Genomic DNA, 27,845 nt, shown 5'->3' with positions numbered 1-27,845 from the left:
CCAGGTTTTCCCGTCTCTCTCAGGTTGTTGTGATCTCACGGCCGTGCCTTTCAAGTCACCTGCACGGTCCTTCTGTGGTCCTCAAGGGGAGGGAGGACATCTTTGTGCTCATCGAGGAGGAGTCTGCTGGTGGACTTCCAGTAGCTGCCCGGCCACCGCCTTCTTTCTGCCCCCCCCCCCCCCCCCATCACCGCTCCTCCTCCTCCTCCTCCTCCTCCTCTTCTTCAGCCGCTACTGCAGCAGCAGCCCGGTGCCTCCTGGATCCATGAAGAAGTCCCTCCTGCACGGCACCTTCCCCGCCGCGATGGGCCGCAAGCCTCTGACTGCGTTGACGTGTTGATATTGAGATATTTCAGTTATCAAATATGAATCATGCATTTGATATTTCTGGCCACTTTGCTCGTCAGCATCCTTTCGCCCTGGCTTCATCCATCACTAGCGTCATCCGGTACGTATTGGCAATAGCCTGCTGCCTTGTTTGTCACTTTCATCCCATGAAATACGCCTTTCTCTCTCCCTGTGTGGCTAAAATCATATCTGACGGCGGACTGCAGGTGCACGATGTCGCGTTTGTGGCTCGGTGATTATTATATTTAATATGCAGCGTCTCCAGCGTGATGGTGCATGAGGGCAGACTACAGCATCTCAGCATCTTTTCTTCAGCTTATAAAACAGTAGTGTTCGTTATCATGTATGATGGCCACATTTAAATTGACAGTCACAGGTACTTTTGCTCACATATATGATATTATCTGTATATTATTATTATTATTATTATTGTAGTCTGAGGCTGTTTGGATTCCTATTGCATAATGGAGACTGCATTTATCTGTCTGGTGCAGAGTTTTTTCCACTACGGCAATAAGCATATGAAAAGTAGATTTTTTTAAGGAAGTGAAGCATATGATATTGTGTATTCTCATTCAGCTTAACTGCCATATGTGGTTGTCAGTGTGCTATGCCATGTAACCAATATTAATGAAGTGTGTCCTGAAGAACTGCAATGAAGCCGGGGCCACTTGCCGAAGTCTTATCAATGTGTTTCATGAATAAAGGATGACAGCTGGCTCTTTGAACATGTGTGAGTGTGGGGGTCCCTTCAGGCTCTTCATGTCTGTTGGCGTTGGGAATTTTGTTGCAGTTTCTCAAGGAGCAGAGGACAAGGTTGAGAGGGATGCAGTGGCAGCACTGCTGAAGCAACAGGCAACTGCAGCAGCTGCTACAGACAACACAACACACCATGCAGTAGAGCATGAGATCGCCTACCCCTCGCGGTTGATCTACTACCTAAATGAGGACTCAGAGAGTACCTACCATGACCTGGACACCCGGGCCAAGAACCAAGCCACAGAGGGCCAGGTAAGACAGAATAGGCCATACTGGGATTTGGTGAGAAGTTATCTAGAAAACTGCTGTGATCAATAGCAAGAGTGTCCGGTCACTTAATATCACACTTCCATATAATGGTATAAAGCAGAAATATCCACACATACAGACACACACAGCTCACTTCAAGAACTGGAATTATGCCAGAGCGACCATGCTGAAGGAAGCATTTCTCCCAGTATACCCACTGTACATTACCATCTGCCATTCAGCCACCACATCTGTTGTTTGTTTGCTTTGCTGTCGACAATGTAGTTTTTGGACTCTGGAGGATTTTTGCTTTGTAGACGAATAGAATATATCTTGTACTTTGCAAGCTGTCATTGTCTACAGTGACCACTCTTTTCTCCCTTAACAGGCGATCCATCTTGCCGAGGCCAGTTTCCAGTTAGAGGCATTTGGCTCCAGATTCGTCCTGGATCTAACGCTGAACAAGTAGGTCCTCCTTACCTTAATTCATTTTAGCTAAAATGATTGATTTTTTATAGCTAAAGCCTAAAGCTATTGTGGTTTAACTTCAGTGAAGGTGATTTGTGTGTCTGTCTTCACAGTATCTTCTGTCAAGGTCATTTTGTAATCTTGTCAAGTGTGGAATGGTTGAATCTGATTCGACAGTGTCTCTGCAGATATTACAGAAAATACTCTACAGAAAAGGGAAATCATCGACAATTTAGGGTTTTATTTTTTAATGCAAAGACATTAAGTTTTGAGTAGGAAATTATGACAGCATAAAAATAAATGTTGGATTGAGGGGAAAAACTTTGGTCATGGTTTCGAACTGAAAGTCTGATGTTACCATACCTCAGTGTAGTCTGGTGTATGGAGAAGTGAAAGAAACTGGGATAATGTTATAATCATGCAAAATCTGATCCAAACCAGCTGCAGTGAGACTTAATAAAGTTTAATTAAACAACAACAAAACATCATGAAGTTGTTTGACTATGGAAAGATCAAATCTTGTAGAGGTGACAGTAGACGATTGGCCTGGGGCACCAAAAGGACCGGTCCTTAGGTGTATCTTGGCAAAATACTGACTCTATGATGATGCAGTTTGTGTCATAGCTGAAACAGAAATTACAACACTTGTGATTCCCATTGTAGCCGACTGTTGTTTGTAAATGATATGCACTATTTTATGTCAGATTAGTCATCAACACAGTGTCAGCTGAAGAAAATATATTCAGGGAAGCTGTAATTGAATAGGTCGGCATGCTGGTGGCCAGAATCCTGCAAATGCTAAACACAATCTTAGAGAGGCAGTTGTTCTGTGGTCTGTGATCACTGTCCCATTCAGAGACGTGAGGCTCCGGACACTCAATGATATTGATTCACTCCCCTCACAAAGTAGCGGGTCTACATATGTGAAGGCTTAATGTGCATGTGTACTAGGACGTGGAAATGCTGATTGAATTTCAGGCTCTTTAATGGGATTTAAAGCTGGATTCTGTAGTAAAATATTGTAATTTTATACTGTGCATGTCTGAGTGCTGTCAGATGTAAATACGAGCTAATTTGCGTGGTTGGATACTCAGCCTGTGTGCTGGTATGCAGAGCTGGTTAGCATCCTGTCAATGAAGTCAGAGACAAAGACATTGCCATTCCATGCTAATTAAAGCAAAATTTTATCACTTCAGCAAAAAAAAATGATGGAAAACCTTAGCAGGTCAGTTGAGGGCATTTTATTAAGTTCGATAGCTGCTGACACAGTAATTGAGTGGAGTGATATTGCAAATGCACCGCTGCCAATGCTCTGCCATCTTTGTAGTATTTTGAGCTTCATTTCAGTGCCAACGGAGAGGCTGGCAAAGTGCAGATTTCAGCAGTTATCTGCAGCAAATAGTGTTTGTCTTATTGTGCAAATGTATTGGCTCAGACAGTGCAGGAGAGACTTCAGATGTGATACATTTGATGAGTTCTGGGGTTTTTGGAAACCACATGTCTCAAGTGGGAGGTTGATGCTCGTGTATCAGGAAGGCCAATGGGAGACAAGTGCGACCTTGATTCCCAGCTGTTTGCTTGCACTGTAGATTATCGGTGAGATACATGAGCTAACTTCAGCGTGTGCCTTTTTTTGTGTGAGAACAGGGGTTTGAATTCTGCTTGGTGTTGTAGCTGCGACAGTACTGATCTAAATATAGATAGGTCTGCAACCTGCCGATGGGTGCTCCTTTATCTCCTCACCTCATACTGTACCTGGGATTGCAAACCAAAGAAGTAGGTTTTCCCACTAAAAGGTGTTTTTTTTTTAGTGAACATGGATCATTTTTATATAGTTTACCATTAATGGGACCAGTAACTTCCCTGTAGTGGACCTCAGCTCTTTCTCAGCTATCTTGCCATGAATATCTTTGGTGCTGATGACCCTTCCTTGAAGTGTCTTCATTTATTTACACTGAGAGCAGATTATTTCTATGTGTTGGAGGTTTAAACAGTGTGACTTGACAGCATCGTGTGTTGCTACAGGATTCAGAGCTGCATTTGATATGGCGCCAGACGTAACAAACCCCCCTGCAGTTTTTTGGTCCTCCCTCTCTGCCTCGCCTCTGTCTCACTTTCCTATGCTGCTGCTGCTGCTGCTGCTGCTGCCGCTGCTGCTGCTGCTGCTGCTGCATTGTGGCACTCAGTTTCCGGTGGACAGAGAGACCTCAGGGCAGGACTCCCTTCTCGTGGTCTCTTTACACACAGATTCAAAGATCTCACACAAGACATTTAAGCACACGCACACACCTCAAAACACTCAAATTCCAATGCTTTACTCCTCCATGCTTTGCAATGCTGCTCATCACTGACACACCCACTAACACACAAGTACACTCCGGCATGGCCCACTCTGCTCTCCCTGCCTCATCTGTCAAGCTAAAAATAGGCCCCTCACTCAGGAACCTCTCTCACACGCTGCTCATGCGTCGACGCTCCTCTCATAATGGTGCACTTCTTGCTCACATGCTGCTGAGCATTACTCAAAAATGCCACACTGCTGGTGTCACAAGAGGGATTCATCACCTCTATTCCTTTTTTTATTTTTATATTTTTCTCTGTTGCGACACCACTACACGTTCCACGGAGAGGAGGATGTTTTTGATTTGCAAGGTTATTCAGAAAAAAACGCCATTGTGGCAGAAACTGCAGCCTCTTGAAATCAGCCGTCAGCTAACAGACTGCATGTGTGCATATAATGGTGTGGGACGCTGACTCAGACAGCGGGAACTGCCGGGAGGAATGTTGTGTTCAAGGTGAAGCTGAGACCTCCCAATCATTTATCACATTAGGCAGCTCTCAGATGTAGCTTCTTGTTTCTGTTCCTGTTATCTCTGCCAGTTCTCAAGCCATGATCTAATTCTTGGGAAATTAAGGAGGAACCAGTCATGTAAAATGTAGTTTTCAGATGGATGTTTTACATTTTCTTTCACTTCAGTAACTTAAAGGCTACTCAGTAAAATTAGTGAGTAACTGTGCTTGAGTCTCTATTACACCTCCTGTTATTACAGAATATATTTGCATGTCATTTCACCGAATGGAGTTTTGTTTGTGCAGCCTCTTATGCATCATATTTTGGTCCTGAGGGCAGGCGATATTTAACATCTGCGGGGCACTTTTGAGATGCCATGGGCCGTTCCATGTTTGTGCAGACTAATCCAGGAACTGTGGTGATGACTGTTTTATTTAAGCGCCAACCAAAGCAGTGCTCACCGCTTGTTTAAAACCACAATGTGAGTCAGAGAAGTAGAGACATATTGCCACTGCATCATATCCGTCCACCCTAACCATCTGCAATTCCTGTTTTTTCAGTGACTTGCTGTCATCAGATTATGTTGAGATCCATTATGAAGGGGGCAAACCCGTCCAATCAAAGGTAATGTCTTCTTTAGCTTTGACCAAAATGTTGAAATACACATTTTCTTTCTTATGTTGGCGGAGTCAGGTTCTTTACATGGAACACTTCTGTTTTTGTTTTGTACAGTCATTCACATTCTTGGTAAACCTAAAGGCTCAACCTTAAGAAACAGGCTTTGAAACTAAAGACAGGAGCAGATGTCAGTGTCGAGTTGCTGTAAATCAATTTTTTCCTGTCACCTTTTTACTGTCAATCCTTCTGCAAATTCGTCATCAAATGACCACAGCAACTGGGATGTGTCTTCCAAGTACCTGAAGATACATGTAGGAAATCTTCGCAGATGAGAAAGAAAGCACAAAATGTGCAGGAGGAAGAGTGACATACATAGATGGCTAGATAAATAGATGGATAGATAGATAGATAAACTTGCATAGGGAGGTTGAAACATGGAAGTACATAATGTTTAGGGAACAGAAGAGGACATAGCAGGAGAAAAGAAAACAGGTTGGGAATGAGCTGGTTTCTCCTGCTGCTGCTGCTGCTGCTGCTGATTCAGGCAGAGGGCTGGGCTGGGCTGGGCATACTGTAGCTGAATCAGCAGGGTTTTGCTCCCCTGCAGCCTCCTGCTGGAGCTCTGGTCATGTGATGAGGGAGCGAAAGCGCTCTGCAGTAACAGTGCAGCGTGGGATGGGTGAAGTGAGAGAGAGAGAGAGAGAGAGAGAGGGAGGGAGGGAGAGGGAGAGACAGGGAAAGAGAGAGGGGGAGGATGTCCTCTGTTCACCCTGGGTCTGTCAGCTGAGTCACAGATAGTGCCAGGACCCACCTTGTAGTGCATTAACTTCTTAATGCACAGTAATCTTGACAAGCATAGACTGAGCCCCCTGCAGAAATGAACTGCATATATGTCATCTGCGAGACCAGCTGTTACATCTTTAGAGATGCTGGAAAATTCAAGCACAGGATAATTTAGTAGAAAATGGACACATGCACCATACAAAGAATGCTTTACGCAGTTTTGTGTGTTGTGTTGCCTGTAATGCTGCTGTGTTTCTGTGATGCTTCATTAGCACTGTCCTCTTCCCTCAGGGCGGTGAGCACTGCTACTACCACGGCCAGGTGAGAGGGAATGATAACTCCCACGCGGCCTTATCTACCTGCAACGGGCTGCAGTAAGTAAACAGCAGTGTTGTGTGTAATCCTCGCCGTGCTCAGAATATCTCTGGATACACTCATCTCTGCTCCTCAGCTCCTATTGACTCAGTATCGAATGGCTTCTCTCCCTTTTCTTCTCTCTCTGCCCGGCAGCGGGATGTTTGACGATGGAGTCTATGTGTATCTAATTGAGCCCTTAGAACAGACTCATTCAATCGTAAGTTATTCCCTTTGCCTAGAACCAAAATGTGTATCACACAAATGTTTTTCCCCTGCTGCTCATGTAGCGTCAACCTCCACCACACATGCACAACACGCTCTGCCGTTTCTGCTTTTCACATTCTTAGCTGAGGATATCCTAATGACTCTTAAGACATTCCTGTTTTTAAAGAAAGGAGCCAAGTCATAATAACATGGATATAATGAAGCATGTCCGGCCAACATGTATTGCTTATATCCTCTTATAGTGTTTGGATTTAGTTTTAATTATTAGATTTTTTTAATATAATATGCTGCTATAATATTCAGCATTTTTTACCTATTTTAACCTCTCTATATATTTATATATATAAATTTTTTTTATTGTTTACTGTTATTTGTTAATAGCATTAGTAGTAGGGCTAGGGAATATGGTGTAAATCAATATCAGGATATTTTTTGAATCGGTATGTGTCACCATATAGCAGATGTACAATCACAATTCAAATACACAAACTGTTGTTTAAAGCAAATGTTATGCATTACATCAAACCATGTCTAAATCAAAAGATTCACTTTTAGCCATGGTAGCAGTGTGGATCTAGGGATAGCAGTGTCAGTTTGTTGGTCCATAGCTGTGGTCCAGACTTAAAATTTACTTCATGTTCTACGTAGCAGGGATTATGATAACTTTGTAGATCCTCTCCCTTTTTATCTACCACCATAAGCTGGTCAAAATTTAGATTTCTCAAAAACTCAAACTTGGTTTATGAACAAATACCTGAAAAAACGAATGACATTCCCATCAGCCTCAGCTGTGCACTGCATTTAGTGCTAATGTCCTCGTGCTATCATGCTGAACTAAGATGGTGAACACGGTAAACATGATACTTGCCACTGACATTGTGAACATGGCTCCATAAATTAGGACATTAATTAGGATCACAGCCATTAGTAGCACAGTAACATCATATGATCTTCACAATTATCCTTCAGATCTTATTAATAGTGTTGCTCTCATCACTAATGTTATTTCATTTAGCTCATCATGTATGACGCACAGTTATTTGTACATGTTTACGTTTTTTTTACATTCATTCGTTTCAAATTCTTATTTTACATGAAAGTTAAATCTTCCTGCAGTTTCCATAGTAAGCACTTTTCCTCCCCAGCACCAGTGCCAGCTCCTCTTCAGTCTCTTAACACTTGTCCGCCTCGCCCCTGCAGGATACAGCTGCAAGGCCTCATAGACTAAGAAGAGCAGCCTCCCTTCACTGGAACAATGAGTCAGAGGATGAGGGTAAGGGTTCCCATCACTACTGTCCATGATCTTGCTTAACCTCTTCCATCAGTCCTTCACCTCTGACTGTCACCACACCTTTCCTTTATCCTCTCATTACCTCCCCCACAAGTACTCTATGTTCACCACACAACATGCTAGAACACAGGGATTTTTTGGGTTGGTCAAGAACACAATTTTAATGGATGTTACAAATAAACGTTTTATTATATGTATTTTTTTTTTTTTTTTTTTTTTAGTGTGAAAGTGAAAACACCCGAAGAATTAACTGGAATGAATTCGACAGTGTCAGACAATGATGTTGTTAAAAAGACCAATTTATTTTTATAAAACATGACATGTTGTGGTGCTCCTACTACTACTAAAGTTTTAAAACTCTGCTCTCATCCAGCAGACATAATTTTACACCGTGCTCCATGGGAAATTCATGGCAACAAGTTTTTTCTGGGGGGAAAAAATATTTAAAAAAACACGTCACCGTGGGCTTGAACTCAGTAAACAAACGTACACAGTTGTAAATGCTTAGTATACTCAGCGTCAATGTTTCCTTGTGTGTATTCGCAGTGGAGGAAGAGCAGCTCTTCTCAGAGCTGGATGACTTGTCCTGGCTGAGGCGTAGGAAAAAGCGAGCTGTAAGTCTCTGATCTCACCTTTGTCTGAAGTAAAGCAGCAAACTTTAGTCCTCCCACCCTTGAATAATTATACATAAGTGAGTTTAAAATAAAAACATTACAACAACGTACATGGTCAAACTTGTGGAGATACTGGGACTGTCCGGTCATTGCTGATTGTTTCTGATTTTGATTTGCAGATGCCTCGCAGTGTATTTGAGGAGATGAAATATTTAGAGGTCATGATTGTCAGTGACTACAATATGGTACGTGTTCTCACTGAAAGCAATATGAAATGCCTGTTTTGACTTTCGTTTATCTATTACTACTGTACAACTGCTTATTTATCATATATATCTATAACCTCATTAACATTTCAGACCGACTCTCAGTATCACTGAATGCTGTGTGGCGTTTGCACCAATCAGTCAATCATTTGTCCATTATCTATCTTCTCTTTTGTTTTATTTGTGCCCTGCAGTACAAACGACACAAGACCAAGCAGCACATGAGGAATTTTGCCAAGTCAGTGGTGAATCTTGTGGATGCTGTGAGTAAATACTTTAGTTACCCTTTGAGAAATATGTAGTTCATCCTTATTAGAGATCCACTTCAATATGTACACAGTCAGTAGTCTTTTTTTCATTAGCCGCACTAGCTGCGTGGCTCTAGGAATGGCAATGTCAGTCGACTGGTCACTCACTACTTTGGTCCGGACTGAAATATCTCAAATTTTTAGTAAAATTCCTTGAGAATTATTCAATGGATTGCCATCAAATTTGGTGTAGATATGTCAGACACTGAATCTTAATGACTTTGATAAATCTCTGACTTTTCCTCCCGCGCCATCAGCAGGTCAAAGTTTTCACTTATCCTGTTAAATAGCTCTACTCCTACAGCAGATGGACAGACATTCATCTTCTCCAAAGCATTAACCCTAACGACTGGCTTTACTTCTAGCGCCACAAGCAGGTCATCATTTGACTTTGTCCAGTTGCTTTGTTTATGACCAAACACCTTTCCATCAGTCTTGTGGAATGGAGTAAATCTCTCAAACCCTGAGTCGGACCCACACTTGTCTTATTGTTAGTCCTTATTGTGCCGGTGTTTGCTCTGTGTTCTCGTCATGTGCATTAATACTCCCCTTGTTCCTCCCTGCTCCCAGTGTGCTGCACCCCCTCGTCTGTCCCCCTCACACAGTTCAGATTCAAATTCACACCCAGTGTTGCTCTCCTCTCCCTGTGCTGTTGCTTCTGTCTCTGTCTCTCTCTGCCTCTCCCTCTCTCTCTCTGTCTTTCTTTATTCCTCCCATTCACTGTGCGCTTCAATGGCAGATCTTCAAAGAGCACCTACACACGCGTGTGGTGCTCGTTGCTGTGGAGATCTGGACAGACAAGGATCCGATCCCCGTCACCGCGAAGCCGCTGGAACTGCTGCGAGATTTCTCCAAATACCGGCAGCAGAGCATCAAGCACCACGCCGATTCTGTGCACCTCTTCTCGTAAGCGCTAAACAAAATCTGTCTCCATTACATTACATTAGTGCACCTTTATTTGCAATATTTAGGAATTCATTTCCTTTCATTTTCTTCTTATGTGCCAATTTAAAATAAAACGTTGATGTTAAAAAGACTTTTGGATAGTTTCCATTGTATTTATATTTCTTTGATGAATGTGTATTTTGTTTGAATATAAAAATGTAAGCACAGTGAATAACATGGCAAAGTGCTCTTTAAGCCATCTATATAGAAGTGAACTCTTGTTATATGTGCGTAAACAGGTGCCTTCCAGAAGTATATTTTTGTTATTCCTGCCGGGTACCTTTTCTGTGTCATAATTGTATTGTTGTTTGTTGCTTCCATCATGATCTCTGCAAGTCTGCAGCCATGTCTGAGACCTGATGGCTAGGTGCAGCGCAGCTGCATAGAATTAGCTTAATGTAGCCTGATTTGTGCTTTGATCTTGTTCTCATAATATTCTCTGTATGTGTTTGTAAGTTCACAACGCTCGGATCACATCTGTGCTTACTGTGCATGTGGCTGGCAACGGCAGGAGTGAACATTTATGTTAGATATCGGGTTAGGCACACTTTTTGACTTATCTGATCCTCTGTGATGTTTCTACCGCTACCACTTTGTCTTCCATTATTCTCACAGAAATGTGACCTTCCAGTTCCACACAAGCAGTGCAGCGTACTTTGGGGGTGTGTGTTCTTCGAGCCGTGGAGTAGGGGTCATTGAGGTCTGATTTGCTGTCTAACATCCGGTATCACTCTGTACATGGATCACAGAGTGTGAGTGCAGGTGAATAATCTGTGCTCTCTGTTGCGTCCACAGTATGGCTCCACCGGGACCATGTCAAAGTCTCTATCCCAGAGCCTGGCACAGAATCTGGGCATCCAATGGGACCCAACATCCAAGAGAAGTATAAATGAAACACACACTGTTATCTCACATATAGTATAAGTGAGCCAGCGAGGGCAGTGCATTCAGAGCCAAAATCACATGGTTCACTCAAAATGCAAAAAAAAAAAAAAATTCCACTCACCCTCTTGGTATTCAGATTTTTATTTAGGACCATGTGTTTGCTCATCTCAGGCTAGACTCATTTTTCTTGTAGACCCATTGTGGTGGAATGAACTCTGAGGTCAGGGCACCAGAGTCACCGCCCAGGTTGAAACCTCAACAATACTAGCACTCAAAATCACATTTCTAAAAACAAACAATCAAAAAAAACAAAAAACAAAACTGCTAGAGCTAGATTCTACTAGACTCTATCCAGTTCTTGATATCATCTAGTTATTGTTCCTAGGTTGAGGTTGACTACACCTTTTTTAAGTTGCTTTGGACAAGTGACTGTAATATAATTTGCTTTCGTATGAGGCCTCCAACAATCTTTTTTCCCTTTTTTTAATGTTTGGTAGAAAATAGGCTACTACTGTCCTGTGGTTTGACCTGATTAATCTCAGACATTGTTGTTTAAAAGGCATGTTTCTTTTGAATTTTTCAGATGACATTGTTCAGAGCTGTGACCACTGGAATTATGGTTACCCATCAATGTATGTGTGTGGCAGCAGATATCATAAAACTTGAGCAAATGAACCAAAATTGTTGTGTAGATACCTCAAGGAATAAGTAGGATAATATGTTCTTTTGTGTTTACCAAACCTTTAAGTTGTTACATATTTAAGATCCAAACATTTCAACATTGCATGTCATTTACAACAGCAGATGGCGCCTGTAAAAAAAATAAATAAATAAAAAAATCCAGTGCCAGGATTGACAGACAGAGAGACGCACTGATTGTCCTTGAAAAAGTTGGCCAAAGGTCGGGATTTATGCCATCAGTTTTAAGATCACAGTGCTTAATGATGCAGAGTCACCAAACAGCTGTCATGTTAGAAATTGTAAACTCAAAAAAAAAAAAAGCTAGCCATCAAAGAAATTCTTCTCATGGTCCTAAAACTGGTCAAGCTTGATAGTTATAGGAGAGTGTGAGTATATCAGAGAAAAATGAGGTGCTAAATTCACTGCTTAATGCTGATTCTCTTTGAGATGTGGGAATACAATCAGATTAACATATTTTATTTAAATACTTTATCTTGAACTTGTGTCTACAGTGGGGTCCAAAGGTCTGTGACCACTTTCCCATTCAGGTGGCCTCAGAGTGTTGTATCTCTTTTTTCTGCACTATGTAATCTCTATCTCTCTCTCTCCTCTTGTCTCAGTGGTTTTTCTGCTCTCTTGTTCCTATTTGCAGAAGAGTGCGGTTGTACTGACTCGTGGGGTGGTTGCATAATGGAGGATACTGGGTAATGTCCAACGCATTTAAGAGTGGGATAGTGTAACGATTGGATGCTTGTTTATGTGCACTTAATAATGTATCACGTCCCTGGAGTGTGGGAATGATATTAAGCTGTATATAAATGTTCAATTCATTCAGTGCTGACATGATTGTCATAATTCAGAAACCATATACAGTGTCAAAACATTTTGTTTTGCAGTGTTACACAAAATTGAACCAAGTATCCAGTCAGTAAAATATGCAGATCAGTGACTTCATTTACAACATGTAGATACAGACTGTACGTGAACACCAGGTAGAGATAGGATCAGCTTGCTTTCATTAGCTACAGTTATGTGAAAATTTTAACAAGGTGTACAACAACATTTTACACTGAAAAGAGCTGCAGTAACTCTTTGAACTCTTTCTTCATGCAGGTATTTCGTTGCTGCTTCTCACCAAATTTAGTTTTTTAATGATTTAATTGCAATTCATTGGTTTTCTCTCTTCACCCGTGCTGTGTTGTGATTGTTTGCTTCCATTGTTATTTTTTATTTTCTTTCTTTATTTTCCTTTTCTTCTTTTTATTTCTTTGGCTTTTTGCTGATTAGGAGACATGTAACACCAGGCAAGCTACTACAATGATGCATTTACAATGCCAGAAATAAAAGATTATATTTGTTTTACTCTAATAAAAGTGTATTGTCAATCAGCCGTTTTCAAGATGCAACACATGCGGACTGAATGCATCATAGATTGCAGATGCAGAATATAAACTACCATAAATTCTCATACAGTGGCCTTTATTTAACTCAGCATCTGACAGAACCAGGACATCTGTATATCAGAGACAGGCCATTATTTCAAACTTCACCTCTTCCCCAGTTAATGCAAATTCAGGTCTTTTCCCCATGTTCATCTGTCATTAAATTCACCTAAATGCTCATTTCCAAGGAACTTATTCCATCAATACAGCAAGACTCGCTACCATCAGCTACCATGAACGAAACTCAACACTCCTGCATCATTTTCACATTAAAGGTCCTGCAGCCTTCCCCTTATAGGTTACCTTTTATTTGAAGAAATGTCAGTGTTTGGAGTTTGTTTATGGTTGGTATCTTTGCATCAATTAGGCATATGGCAAATAAGAAATGACTAGAATTAATTCAAACGGACTCTCATACTATTTGAACAATATTGTCACTGTATTCTAAAGTAAAGACAGATTGGTGAGCATATATAATTAACACTGGTAGTTGGCAGTAACAATAGTCAGAAATAAATACAAAAAAAAAAGAAGAAAAAAAAACAAAAATGTAATAACAAACCACGAGGGATGAAAACCAAATTAATTATCACTTTGTTTTCTCTCTCTTCTCAGTATCCAAAATGTACGGAAATTCTCCAAATGCAGCATCTCGGACTACAAGGAGTTCCTCTTGAAAGGTGGAGGCTCCTGTCTGTTTAACAGGCCAACCAAGGTTCGAAGCTCACCACTCTGCCCCTTTCTTCACATGTCACAACTGCCATGAATCACACATTTTTTCCCTGTATCCTTCAAACTCTCTTCTTTTGGCAGCTGTTCGAGACAACGGAATGTGGGAATGGATTTGTTGAAGTGGGAGAGGAGTGTGACTGCGGAAGGAGAGCGGTGAGTTTCTTTTTACCTCAGTGGGCCACGTTTCTTTGTCGTCCTCGTTGTTTGTTCAGATGGGTGACGCTCATTTCCTGTGTATTTTCAGGAGTGCTACAAGGAATGCTGCAAGAAGTGCTCCCTCGCCAATGGGGCGCACTGCAGCGACGGCCCATGCTGCAATAACACATGTCTAGTATGAGCTTGTCTCAAAGCGCTATAGCACAAAATATTGATTTCTGATTTTCTGATTTTCTGAATTTCAACTTTTCTCTTGTCTTCTTCTCTTGCCAGTTCTATCCACGAGGTAACATTTGCCGCTACGCCGTGAATGACTGTGATATCTCAGAAACCTGCTCTGGGGACTCTGGACAGGTGTTCTTTTCAAACAGTTTATCTTTGTCATTCTTTGCATGTTTAGATAATGTGCACAGTTAAAAAAGTCATACGTTTCTCACTTTCTGCAGTGCCCTCCCAACCTTCATAAACAAGATGGTTACCACTGCCAGATAAACCAGGTATGCAGACTGATGACGTTGGAGAGCTATTTGTCTCTCCAAACAGGAGCAATCATGCCCCAGAATAGCAGTTAGAATAAAATGTATTTATTCTTTTCTTCATCTGTCTCCTCTCATCTGAAGGGTCGCTGCTACAATGGAGAGTGCAAGACCAGAGAGACCCAGTGTAAATACATCTGGGGGTCAAGTAAGATTAATACTCCTTTGCTTTATGTCAGCTCGTATTAGTGTCAGTATTGGAATATCACCATACAAGTAACTTTTGTTGTCAGGAGCTGTGCAGTTCACCCCTCCTCTCTTTTCTTCAGAGGCTGGAGGCTCAGAGAAGTTCTGCTATGAGAAGCTGAACACAGAGGGCACAGAAAAGGGCAACTGTGGAAAAGATGGAGAGAAATGGATCCAGTGTAGCAAACAGTGAGTTTCAAAGAAAGTCAGAAAATGGTATTTTACCTGTGCAGCTTGGCAGGACTTTCTTTTCCTACATTTCTACATCCTTAAGATCTTTTCAATAATGACAAGAGATCCAAGTTATTTTGAAGTCGACCAATAGAGGGCAACAGAGGGCTCATAATTTTTTTTTTTTTTTTTTTCATTTATGAAAGTTGTTCACCTAGTTCATTTACAAAAAAAAGTTTTTCCTCCTCCAGGTTTGCCTTAATGTTATGCAGCCAACTCCAAACGCACATTAATGCTTCTTTTCCTGCAGGCTTTGACTTTATATTGTGATGATATCACACACTTAAAATAGCTGCTCTAGGCTCTAGGAAACGTTTTAGAACAATAATGGGCTTTGTTTGAAGATGGAGGTTTCATGTTAACAGTTTTAACACAGTTTTTTTGTTATATCAGCTGTATCAGACTAATTTAAATCAAATCTAGGCATGCTGATAATTAAGAGGAGTCACTGTAAAAAGGTAGGTCAGGATTTCAAAGGGGTGATACAGTAGGTGGGGAAGAGCTGAGAGGTGATCATTTCTGGCTTGTTTACCGATATCTTTTTGCTTATCTTTTACAGTGATGTGTTCTGTGGTTACCTTTTGTGTTCCAACATTGGCCGCGGCCCACGCATTGGACAAATGAGAGGAGACATTACCACGACCTTCTTCAACTATAAAAGCGGGCAGATCGATTGCAGGTAAACACACGCTTACTTTATTTTATGATCGCTAATGTCCTAGAACCATAGAGAATCAGAGTCAGTGCTCCCGTCACTTTTCTGTCAATCTTCCATGTATGATTTTTTTATTTTTTATTCCCTCCTTCTCTCTTTACCTTTTACCTGTGCTTATCTTTCCTTCCCTCCTTCGTCTCCTCACAGTGGTGGCCACGTTTTTCTGGATGATAACACCGATTTAGGCTACGTGGAGGATGGGACTCCCTGTGGGCCGTCAATGATGTGCCTTGACCGCAAGTGTCTGCCCATCCAATCACTCAACATGAGCACCTGCCCCATTGGACCTAATGGACAGGTGTGCTCTGCCCATGGGGTGAGTCTGGGTGTACACTGACCCACAATCTACACTTCACTCACTGTGGTCTGACGAGGCTGAATACTCGGGACAGACATCGACAATACACCTGGTGTATCATCTGTACAAAAGACGATCAGTAATTAGTTCAACAACAACTCAACAGGTGTTGAGTAAATGTCAAATTATATCTAAACTATCCACAATAGTCATCTTCAAAATAAATTAGAGGCAAAAAAATTGTTGGGCATTTGCTAAATAATGCTTGTTTAGGTAGATTCAGATTTTTGCATTTCGGCTTGATTTGTCCCAGTATATGCAGTATCTCAGTCAGTTCCCAGTGGATGTTTGCCAGGCCTCAGTCTTGAATCTAATTTGCTCATAACTTGCTTGTTTATACTGGCCTTTCTCACAGCTTTTTACTTACTATAGCTATTGCCTATGTAGTAGTTGTACAAGTGTAATAAAATGTATTTGTATGGACAAACAATAAACAACAACAATTAAAGTGCCATGAAAACTCTGGATTACAAGAACAAAAACTAAACAAAAAGAAATAAACTTTCACTAAGATTCATTGAAAGACTATGGACTACATAAAAACAAGATTTGAGATGAGGTAGTGTATGTCCTGAGATATTTCTCCTAACGCTCAGGTACCACCCACTCACTCAGGTGTTTTCAGTCACTCAGTCTGTTTAGAGATAGAAAATATTAGAAATATACAATGTCACCAAACCCTATGTACCAATAGGCTCATTCAAGACAAGCCAGGCCTGCACAGGATCGATCACAGCCACACAGTGCATGATCTCTGTCCGACTTGATCCCCACTTGCTCTGACATCATGCAAACAACAAGCAAAGAGCAAATAGAATTCAAGCTGACCGACTGATGGTCTGATGACATTTTATTTGATTAAACAGGATGTAAACATTTGTGACTTCCTGTACAGACTGTGAAGTTGGAAACTGTCCATCTTGACTGCAGGTTTTTGTCACTGCACTCTGCTGCCTTCACCTGCTCTCGTCCACTCTCTAGGCGAGGCACGGTTCATCTCGAACGAGCCGATTAACAATGATAAAGGTGTAAGTTGTCCCGCCCTCACAGGTGCAAAAAAACTAACAGCCAACAGCCACCTGTCAGCCAATCACATTCGGTATATGCAGCCCTCAGGGGAGGTAATCAGGCGAATGTACCTGTGGTGGTGGACTTAACAGAAAACGCAAAAAGCTGCCTCATTATACATCCTTTTCTTTGCTGTTGGTACATTTAATGCTGTGGAGTTTCTGACATGTCAAAATGTGAGAATTCTTTTTTTTTTCTGTTACTGGATGTTATAATATTGTAGCTTCTTCTGTTTTATTAAAGACATTTGATCAAGTTACAGTAGGCAAAGCACAGGTGTAAGTGATGAAATTAATAATGGCTGAAATCCATTTAGCTGCTTCAGTTTCAGGGTCCTGGTGACACACACGTCCCCACTGGGGCAATGGTATGATTTACTGGGACACATTAATAGAACAGAGACATTGCTAACCTGTGGTTTTCCTGCTATGACATGTCAAAATATCTGCCATCAAACATGTGTACTGGGCTTCAGTCCAGTGTGGCTCAGCGGCTTTAGTCCCTGTCGTGTAATTCAACGAATTGGATTGAGTTGTGCCTGCTGTTAAAAATGTTTGCATTTGTCTGCACAAATCTGACTTGGCTAAAAATCTCATATGTGGGCTGTGATCGAGTTTATCTAGGTTAGTTACCGGAAGTATGTCTTAACTTTATCAACCCTTGATGCTATATGATCATATTTACTATATGATTTTTTCGTAGAGAGTGTTTATGTGGAGGCCTGTGTTAACTGGGGATAAACAAAAACCTATAAAAGTCCAATGTAAAGATGGCTGCTGGGAATTTAGTGTTTCAGCACTTTTATTTAAAGCTCTTTCTTCCCCATCACCACCTAATCTATTTCTGTCGTATCTGTACAGCTGTGCAACAATGAAGCCACATGCACCTGTGAAGCCACCTGGGCAGGGACAGACTGTAGCATGCCTGACCCACCTAAAGAGCCCGAGGCCACTCCGGACGAAGGACCCAAGGGTCGGTTTCCACCTCTTTCAACCTTTGACATCTGATAGAATGAATAACACACATGTTTATATGCACTCATTTATTTTAGCCAAGATTCTCACTGACATATGAGTATATACTGTATATTTTGTCATTCTCAGTCTCGCTGCAAGAGCTGAGTCAGCACAGATTATCCTAGACGCGAGTTTCACAGGTATACTCGTGTCATGAAGACTTTACATGTAAAATGGCAGCCGAAGGTGAATATAAAAGCAGTTTTACATGTGTTTAGGTTGATACAGATCATAAAATGAACACAACAATTCAACTGTACACCTGATGGTTTGCCTACAGGGGAGACAGGGAGGGGGTTAAGGGGGTGGAAAGCATCACAGAGGGAACACCGTGTCACTTCATCCATGACTCTGAAGCAGAAGCCTGCTGTTTGTTTTTGACAGGGTGGTAATAATGCTCCTTTTCCCTCTGCACAGTGAGCGTGGCCACTAACAGGCTGATAGGGGCAGTAGCAGGGACCATTCTGGCCCTGGGGGTGATTTTTGGAGGCACAGGGTGGGGAATAGAGTAAGCATCTTTAACCCTTTCACAGCTCTTCTTCTCATAGTGGTGCCTCAGTGTGCGGGCGGTCTCGTGAGCCGGCCTGAGCCCGTGTGTGCGTCCCGGTGGCTTTGTGTTTTCTTGTGTGTTGGTGATGACCATATAATTGTCATGTGATTGGATGTTTTCAGTGTTGTGTGATTGATTGATGGATTCCCCCCTGCCTCCTCCTCCTCCTCCTCCTCCTCCTCTCCTGCCACTTCCTGTTGTTCCCCATTACTACAAGCCTCTTTCTCCATCCTCCCTCTTCCTCTTCTTATCCCTTTTCTTTCTCTTATTCTTAGTCGTTATGTGGTTGCTCCTGTGATCCTCTCCTTTCTGGGGCATGTGGGGCATTTAGATGGAAAACAGTCCTGAGAAGTGTCCAGTTAGTGACCTGGCTTGTCAGTCAGTGGTAGGCTGTGTGGTGACTGGGACCCCTAAAACCATTTTCTACTGCTCATACTGCAGGCCACATCACATCACCTGTCAATCTCTGTTGAATTAAACCTTTACAGTGATGGATACCCAGGGTCTAGTCTTCTGCACAACCTTAACAAACAGACCACTGATAATCACTATGTCAACTGACACCAGATAAATGTAAATATTTCCAGGGCCTCTACTTCATTATCTTCACGTTACACACTGAAGGGGGCTGAAAAGCATGCAAAATACATTTCCAGATTCAGTCATTTTACTGTAATAGTATACTTATGGTTATGTTTTCTGTTCCATGTGAAGTCGTCATTGTATAGTTACATGTTATTGATTCAGTAAGTGAGTACAGAAACTCATGTCTTTTTCCCCATAACCCTTTACAGGTCCTAGTGCCACCAATCTAATAATAGGCTCCATCGCCGGAGCCATCCTTGTGGCTGCCATAGTGCTGGGGGGGACTGGATGGGGCTTTAAGTAAGCAACACGCCGCATGCCTCTCCTGTTGTAACTCTAGCATCCCTGCTGCTTCTAGACACCAGGGTTTGAGTTCCTGCTACAGAATATGGACACCAGGGTGAACAACACTCAAACATAAAGCATTTTATATTGAATAATCTCCATTAAAAATGTGGCAACACTGAGAAAAGACATGCTTAACAGGTATCTGAAATGCTCAGCTTCATCCAGCATGCAGTCCTGGTAGTGGATGATGTTCAGGGTGTAGATGTGCAAAGGGTGATTTGGAGAGATGCTGGGGAGTCATCTATGCGTCTGTAGCAGAACCTCAAACTTAATGGACGGGCAGAGCTCAATGCTTAACATGCATGTTCAGTGAAGGACCGAATAACAGAGATTCTCACAAAGCAGAGGGGGATGAATACTTTAAACAGCTAAATCATTTAACAGAAAAACAAGCTTGTGTATGCCTGTATCAGTAAGTTCAAATCTTACTTCCCCTCTGAAATGCTGTGATAGGCCTCTCACATATCTCTGTGTAGATAGGAAATGTACTTAATTGTACAATAGATTATGCTTATTGAGATCCAATCTACTGCTTAGCCTGATGTCTTGAGCAACAGGGGTGTTACCATATCTTAATCTAAACATTAAGGAGTAAACGAGAAATACAATCCTGCAGCCACTAAAGCATGCCAGGTAGCAAAGCATCATGGTTGTCACCGAAATAAAAAAGAAAATAAGGAAAGAATAAGAAACGAAACATTTCTGCATGTTGACTTGTTGATTTGGAGGAGGTCAGTTCATTGCACAAAGGCTGAGCCAAACCCAGATTTAGTCTAGGGTCGTTGTGCTCTCATCACTTCCATGATCTTTTTCTCAGTCCATTACTGTTTGAGGGTGAGACTTAAAATGGAGTGGTGAGAGCGACAGAGAGAGAGAGAGAGAGAGAGAGAGAGAGAGAGACTGAGAGAAGCCAGCACCTTTTTGTTGGTCGCAGCCTTTGTGCCATGGCTGGCCACACCCACCTGGATGGCCAGGCTCCGCCCTAGAGCAGAGCAGGACTCTCGGACCCGCCCACACCAGCTGCCATTGCTGCCTGCTTCACAGACCTGGTACAGACACAGCGCATCGCACTGCATGAACCACGCACAGCAATAGTGCCAACTACAACTGGCCTACTATTGGAACAGGTGCATGACAGAGTGATAGAAGCCCCACAACAAGCCACAGTACGGGGAGGTTATGCATCACTCCTATTGTTGTATTTGTTGTTGTCCCACTGTTGTGGTAGTAGTTATTGTTGCTGCTGCTGCTGCTGCTGTGGTTGTTCTTTATGTGGTTGTCTCCTCTTTCCCTCCTTTATAGAGTATATTTTATGTTAGCTCTTTCCTCCCAGATGGTTATGTTTTGAGTGGAACTAATGTCTTTCCCATCAAAACTGGTAATGAGACATGTCTCCTACACTTCTTCACCTTGTAAACTGATGTTGCACGCACAAGCCAGTCAGTACTTGTCTGCAAGAAGGCAGCAGAGGATATTTATATTCACAGACCTTCAATATTTACACTTATTCAGTTATTAGCATATTTGAGTAAGTTGACTTTATTGTCCTTTTGCTCAATAAACTATTATAAATAAAAGTTTTCATATATGTCACTTATGTCCAGTGCTCATTGTCACAAATTGAAAAACTGAAGTAGATGTATCCTAAATAAAAATAATCTCTTGGCACTGGTCTTCAGCATGATCTTGAAATAAAAAGAAAACAAATAGTTTATCATACTGTACATGATCATGAATTGAGACATAAAAGTTTGTGAATATAAATACCTTTGACTGTCTCTGCAGTCAAGGCCAAACTGGCCAACATGGACCAGCCTTTCCTCACTTCAGTGTCTTCAGCTTTTTGATCTTGGAAATCCTCAAATAATTGCACAGATAACAATGGTCAATGTTCTCATTACACTGAATAAGACAGTAGGTTAAAGAACTCTTTACAGCATTTGCTTGTGAGTACAACTGTGAACTGAAGAGATGAGTGCGGTTGCTTGTCCAGGTTGCACTAGCTGTGTTAACAGATGTGATTATTGCAGACACTGACTCTTGTTTCTTGTCTCCTTAAAAGAAATGTGAAGAAACGGCGATACGACCCCAACGCCACAGCCATTTAACCCACGGAGAGATGGCAATCACAGATGGACTCCTTCAAGGCTGACAGTTGGACTGCACTTATTGCTGCTGATCTTTGGCATTAGATTTACTTGAAAAAGACATAGTGGACATTTTAACAAATTCCATCGTAGTGACATAAGAAATGCAGCCTTTTCAACCTCACTCATGTAACAACCCACTACCCCGCCCCCACCCCACCACCCACCCTCCCTGATCTCTAGAGTGACAGTGCTCCTCTTCCATCCTTTAGTGCCAGTGCACAGGCGTTCAGGCGGAATCCACACCACTCTCTCACCTGGCATGATTATCCACACAAAGCGTGCTGCTTGCTGGCCCCCCCGGCATGAAGGGCCCTCTTTACAGGGCTCTGCATGGCTATGAAAGCTATAAATATACCGCAAAAAACATACAAAGAGAAAAAAAAAGGAATTATTCAATGGAGGAGATAACCTTGTTAAAAACCAAACCCAGTGCAAAGCCGATTGAAGCACCCATAGTTCACATTTAGGTGCTGTAGATGAGTAAGGAGGCTGCATGTGACGACCCGTAAGGGCAGTGCAGACCGCATAATGAATGCACACACACAAAACTGTACATAAATAAGGAGTTCAGGTTTGGAATTATCAGCATATTTTACAAGGACATCAGTTGCTTTTGTTTTTTATCTTAGCATGTTGTATAGCGGGTGTTTTTGGCAATGTTATTTAAAAAAAACTGCAATTTTGATTTGGGCCAAAATAGCGCTGCACAGCCTGCTGCGACTGTCCAGGCAGAGGTCAAAGGTTAGATTGACTTCAGCAGATGGAGCAGCTGTGGTGTCGAGGAGAAGCATGTCAGTTCTAGTGGGATTCAGACTGAGATCACGTCAGATTAACATCACAAGATTTCCCCCAGAAGTATCTTCAACAGTGACTCAAAAGCCAAAGAACCAATCACCTGAACATATGGATGTTGTTGCACACAGAGCACTTTCCCCTCTGTCTGCAGCCAGTGGTGCCTCTCCTACCGCTGAGGGCATGAAGTCTGTCCATGCAGGCACTCACCTGTCCCGCCAGGTCTCACTTAACAGTCCTCATCAACACCCACTATACTGGCTTAGCCTTTTGCTCTCATAAACTCTTGGTAGAAATCAAGTTCAGCTCTACAGGTAACGCTGCATGCAATCACTATAGTGGGCTTATGATTCTATATGGGAGTCCCCAAAATCCGCAAGAAAAATATGCTACAAAAGGTAGGTGCATGTCAACAACAAACATTTAACTTTTATTTACTATGCAAAGAGAGATATTGCACAAAAGTATGGGTAATAATGATATCAGTGTAGACATGGAATTACAAAAACCTCTGCTAATCAACTAATCTTTTGTATCTGGCCACTCCCACGTCTCGTTTCATTTTGCTTCAACATACTCATATGAATGGACAAATAAACTAATAATAATAAAAAAACTGAATTAATATTTCCAATGAAAAATGAGAGAGCACCCTTTTACATTTGTGGAACTGAAAATCATGTTTGTGTGTTTTTCATTCAGTCTGATATTTTTAATCACACACACATGCACACACACACACGCATACACAAACACACTGTATGGTGCCTGTACATATTGAGGCCTGAACAGTTTCCTTTTGCAGGGCTATTATTTCCAGTCCAGCTGATAGTTGGTGTGTTCCAGGTGCTGCCATAGCACTGGCATTGTTGTAATCCTCCATGTTACTCATCGTCTGGTGTCCCTCTCTCACTGCATCATGTACAGTTGGACCGATCAATAAACTACTGACAAATTTTATCTGAGCTATGCTGTCTTTTCACTGTTAATGACATATGACAAATGTGCCCAAATATTAAGACCGAAACTTAGTGCAGCTGACTTTGTAGGACTAATGTTTTTTGCTAGGGTAAGGCTATGTTACATCTTAAACTTATGAATTAGCGTAGACCACTCTTCAATATATATTTGACCGCAACATATGTTACTGCACAGTTTACAGTCAGAAAAGCCTTTATCACTATTACTCATTTAAGTATATGAGATGGTTATTTCAAAGGCAGTGTGCTAGCTCCTTTAAGGAATCGTGATATTTTATCAAATATGCTTATTCGTTTTCTTGCTGAAAGTTGGATGAGAAGATTGAAGCCACTCAAGACTGAACAGTTCATATGAAGCTACAGCCAAGTGATTGTTAGCTTAGCTTAGGTCAACTCCAGAAAGTCACTGCACGAAGCCAAGAAATATTCTAACACATAACCCCCACCCCTTAAAACTTTGTTTTTTGTACAGTTTAAAGGTGTTGGTAGGTGGATTTTGTTGTCTTTGGACGAGCCAGGTTAGCTGTTTCCCCCGTTCCCTGTCTTCATGCTGAGCTAAAAGTTATCTAACCAGCTTTAGCTTGGACAGACATGAGATCAGTAATGATCTTCTCATCTATCACTTGGAAATGGGCAGTTTATTAGATGGGACTGCTGCAAATGCAATCCCACTATGTTCTTCTAAGGTTAAAAAATTATTATTTTTTTTTATTTGTATCTCCTTGTATCTCAAGACGCTTCAACAAACTCCATTCAAACTTTAAAATGTTCAGCTCAATTAGGCATTATCGGATGCATTCAGTTTTTTGATATATTTCATACTTTCTAAAAATATTCAGGGTATTTCAGCCTTTTTTCTCATTAAGATGAATGGATAGAATGTTAAAAATCTCCAGTTTTCCGCAGCTTTTCAATTATTTTTCAAACCCTTCCACTCATTCAGGTAGAAACTCCATTCTCCATAAAACTCCATAAGCGTTCCTTTATTCTTGGTTGTGTTTAACTTTGAAGTCTCGTTCATACTTTTACACAGTGACACATGTTCAGGTTAGGATGATAGTAATAAGAAATTTAAACAGTAGGTATATATAATAATGACAACTGTTAAATCGCATAAAAATTAAAAAATAAACACATCATAAGGATTTAATCAAAACAATGATAAATGCATAGAATAAAATAATTGTAAATGAGGCAATAAAAAACAAAAGCACAAAAAAATATTCTCTACTTTTTTTTTTTTTTTTAAGTTTAAAATCAATACATATAGTTAAACCAGAAGAAGGTACTCCAGCAATAGATTATTTATGAAACCTCTGCATTTTATATCACTAAAACTCCAGCCTGGAACCAACCACAACAATATATTATTTATACATACAGTGCTATTTCCCACATGCAAAGCACTATTTAAAATGAGAGCAGATTAAATTTAACTCTCTCAGATATCTCAGAGCTGCTCTATTCTCCTGCTCCTGTGGATCACAGTGAGTACAACAACACATGGGATAACCAGCAGCAAGGACCTCACTGCATAGGGGATGAAATAAACCCAGAGGGGGCCTCTGTATATTAGAAGGGTTTTGGCTGTGAATACACAATGCATATTTTGGTCAAAAACTGCACACCAATACACCCCTCTGTCCTCCACTGAGACATTAGAGAGGACCACATTGTCGAAAGAGATAGACATATTAATTCTGTTTCTTAGACCTCTATTGATAGATGATTGCTTTTTATAAAACTGATTGACTTTTACAATAGTAGCCTCCGCTTTGTCTGTTTTCATGAACCAAATGGGTGTCCGTGCATTTCGACCCAAACTGTGGTTGCATCTGAGGGTGACCACGTCTGCCTCTGAGAAGTACTCTACAGCAGGTGGGCCAAATTCAGGACACACCACCAGGAAATAACTTGTATAGCTGGAAGACCTCATGCAAGTGTACACACCTGTGTTATTGACCGACAGCGATGATAAAACCAGTGAGTTATTCCGGTTTATCTCTGGATGTACTAAGGAGACATTCTGCTGTTGTTCGGTGAAGTTACTGAAGCCGTCAGAGACGTTTTGAGGCAACATGACTGGTATACCGTTATTGTTCCAAAAGAGGGGCTGGTCATCACTTACATTTGTGACAGCGCAGTGAAGCACAGCCGTCTCCCCTACTGAGTGATAGATAACCACTGACTGGATGACAACAGCTACAGGGTGACTGCTAATACAGCGCTGTTTGTCCATCACCAGACATGTATAAGGGCCAAAGACATCCATACTGAACTTGGATACACGGAGAGTGGATGTGTTTTTCACCACTTGCAGTCTGTCTTCCTCATTGTTCATTAGCGACATTTTACTAGAAACTCTTGTCCATTTCTCTTCTTGTTTATCTTCATGCTGACGTTGGAGCCAATAAACAGTTAGACTGTCAGCTGCTCCTTCACATGACAGGTCCACTGTTTCTCCAAATTTCCCCTGGACACGTCTCATCTCATGTTTCCCACTGCAAACAATAATACTGATGTTTTTCTTGTGTGTCGTCATAGTCCCCTTGGTCCAACACTCCACCTGATACAAACCGGAGTCTGAATGTGTCAGGTTGTGGATCGTGTTGGCAGAAATATTCACCCTGTTGAAGAACGAACCATGCTCCTGCAAGTGTTCAGGTGCTGTAGTGTTCTCAGCCCAGAGTTTAGAGGTGTTCCACAAAACAAACTTCTGATCACCAACAAATCTGGAGGTCTGGCAGAAGTTGTTCTCCTCAGGGAGCTTGATGGTGTAAGAGCCCTTTTCTTCCAGGATGGTGACAGATTCCTCTGCATGAATGTTGCTGATAAAAGCAAACAGCAGCAAGGCGAGCTCTGCGACGGCAGCCATTCTGCTCTCAGGACCGCTTGTAAGTGTTGTGCAAGGCCTGGGCTTTATCAGGAGGTTCTCAAATTCTTTATCTCATCATTAAAGGAAACTCTGAGGAATTAAACTCTGTATCAAGTTATCTAAGGTTACACACAGTGCAAGGTACATTTTACAAATGAGCAAGCAATTACTACACAGTGAGAGAGATATTTTAAATGGATGGAGATGAGGTTAAAATATGTCTGTATCTGGATTCTGGTGACTATAAAACCACTTGAAACTTGGTTTCAAACCTCAGATATTTCTCTATATTATAAAATATAACCAGATAAGCAACAATAACAGCTTAATTTCTAAAAAAAAAAAAAGATGCTGGTGGAGAACAAAATTTTAGGGCCTGTAACCAAGTGGATCTCCTTTACATTCAGTTACTGATGTAACTGTATTACTCCGTAACTGTAACTCTGTATTAACAATTAATCAAATGATTGTTACGTGAAGGCTGCCCCTGGCAGTGATTAGAGTATCAGCCGGCTCCGCTTTTTTTTATTGGAAAGGCAGTGATAAAGTTAGCAGCTGGGTGGTGATCACAGTAGAGCATTTGGCAGCTAAAATACTAGGTCTTTCCATCAGGAGTTAGTGGAGACCAAACCAGTGATAAAAGGAAAGTGACTATTGGACTGAAATTCATCAGGTTGCCTAAAACACTATTAATACTAATGTTGCTCCAGGTCTTCTGAGAGTGTTTAGCTAACTGTTTTAACTGTTTGGCCATAACTATTTAAACTTTTTTTATCCATCATTTTTTTGCTATTTCAAATTCATGTCGCTTACTTTTAATTAACTTTGAAGTGTTTATTCATTATTTTTTGCTGTTTGAACCGTTTATCCATTATTTTTAGCTAACTGTGTCAACTTCTCTGTCATGCCTCAGCTGGATGGCTGAGTTCTTTTTTGTTTCCCCCAGTGTTCTTTGTCTTGTACTTCCTGTTTTATTCTGATACTCACCTCTTATCTCGTTTCAGGTTCTTCACTTCCTGCCCTCATGTGTCCTCCCCTTGCGTGATTACCTGCCCTGCCCTAATGTGCTGCACCTGTGTCTCATTGGCTTCCCTCTCCCAGAGTATTTAGTCTCAGTGTTCCCTTCCTTCTGTGCCAGTTCGTCTTGTTCCTTGTGACTACGTTCCAGCCTTTTTTCCCCCGTGAGCCTGATTAGTTCCTAGTCTTGTTTTTGGTTGTTGACCCTGCCTTTGCCTGCCGATTTGGATACCTTTGCTTCGCTGACTGATCACCCGTGTACCTACTTATCTTATTAAAGGACTTATTGTGAACTTGCAAACTGTGTCTGTCTGCATCTGAGTCCGAGCCATGGTTCAGACCTGACACTTCTCTACCCACATGCTAATAGTTTTCACACACTCAGCTGCAACACATAGTGTTCAGGTGTTCCTGCTGACTCAATATATATATATGGATGTATATTTTAAATCAAACCGCACTCTGTTTTTTCAGATTAATTGAGCTACTACACAATCCACGTACTGAATGGCAACTGCAA

General features: G+C 41.4%; 1 protein-coding gene across 3 annotated transcripts; it reads left to right on the top strand.

The window, feature by feature from the left end:
* The first annotated feature begins 198 nt into the window (after positions 1-198).
* On the top strand, positions 199-23,413 carry adam23b (ADAM metallopeptidase domain 23b). Of its 3 annotated transcripts, XR_011690596.1 has the most exons (27): positions 199-448; positions 1,142-1,359; positions 1,745-1,821; positions 5,176-5,239; positions 6,308-6,390; positions 6,527-6,590; positions 7,799-7,871; positions 8,436-8,503; positions 8,683-8,748; positions 8,964-9,032; positions 9,817-9,983; positions 10,638-10,722; positions 10,818-10,905; positions 12,241-12,292; positions 13,646-13,745; positions 13,844-13,915; positions 14,007-14,093; positions 14,192-14,272; positions 14,365-14,415; positions 14,539-14,602; positions 14,724-14,829; positions 15,431-15,550; positions 15,734-15,902; positions 17,873-17,984; positions 18,446-18,536; positions 19,373-19,463; positions 21,574-23,413. XR_011690596.1 is itself a non-coding variant. In XM_071474928.1 (26 exons), exons 1-26 carry the CDS (start codon positions 373-375, stop codon positions 21,617-21,619), a joined length of 2,349 nt encoding a protein of 782 aa, XP_071331029.1. In that variant the 5' UTR covers positions 206-372; the 3' UTR covers positions 21,620-23,413. The 3 variants fall into 3 exon arrangements, 2 of the variants coding, with proteins under 2 accessions (XP_071331030.1, XP_071331029.1); XM_071474928.1 differs by lacking the exon at positions 18,446-18,536 and having other exon boundaries at positions 206-448; XM_071474929.1 differs by lacking the exons at positions 18,446-18,536; positions 19,373-19,463 and having other exon boundaries at positions 205-448.
* Positions 23,414-27,845: the final 4,432 nt, after the last annotated feature.

This window comes from Trachinotus anak, unplaced genomic scaffold, assembly GCF_046630095.1.
Source record: "Trachinotus anak isolate AG129_WGS33_773 ecotype Australia unplaced genomic scaffold, CSIRO_AGI_Tana_v1 ptg000001l, whole genome shotgun sequence".
NCBI lineage: Eukaryota > Metazoa > Chordata > Actinopteri > Carangiformes > Carangidae > Trachinotus > Trachinotus anak.
Note: the sequence above shows the minus strand (reverse complement) of the source record. Positions and strands in the feature narration are given on the sequence as shown.

Excerpts from the sequence above, each read along its gene's own strand:
- adam23b (XM_071474928.1), top strand. The coding sequence starts at position 373 with ATGCATTTGATATTTCTGGCCACTTTGCTCGTCAGCATCCTTTCGCCC. Across the intron at positions 14,416-14,538 it reads ACCACTGCCAGATAAACCAG|GGTCGCTGCTACAATGGAGA; the intron begins GTATGCAGACTG and ends TCTCATCTGAAG. Across the intron at positions 19,464-21,573 it reads GGGACTGGATGGGGCTTTAA|AAATGTGAAGAAACGGCGAT; the intron begins GTAAGCAACACG and ends TCTCCTTAAAAG.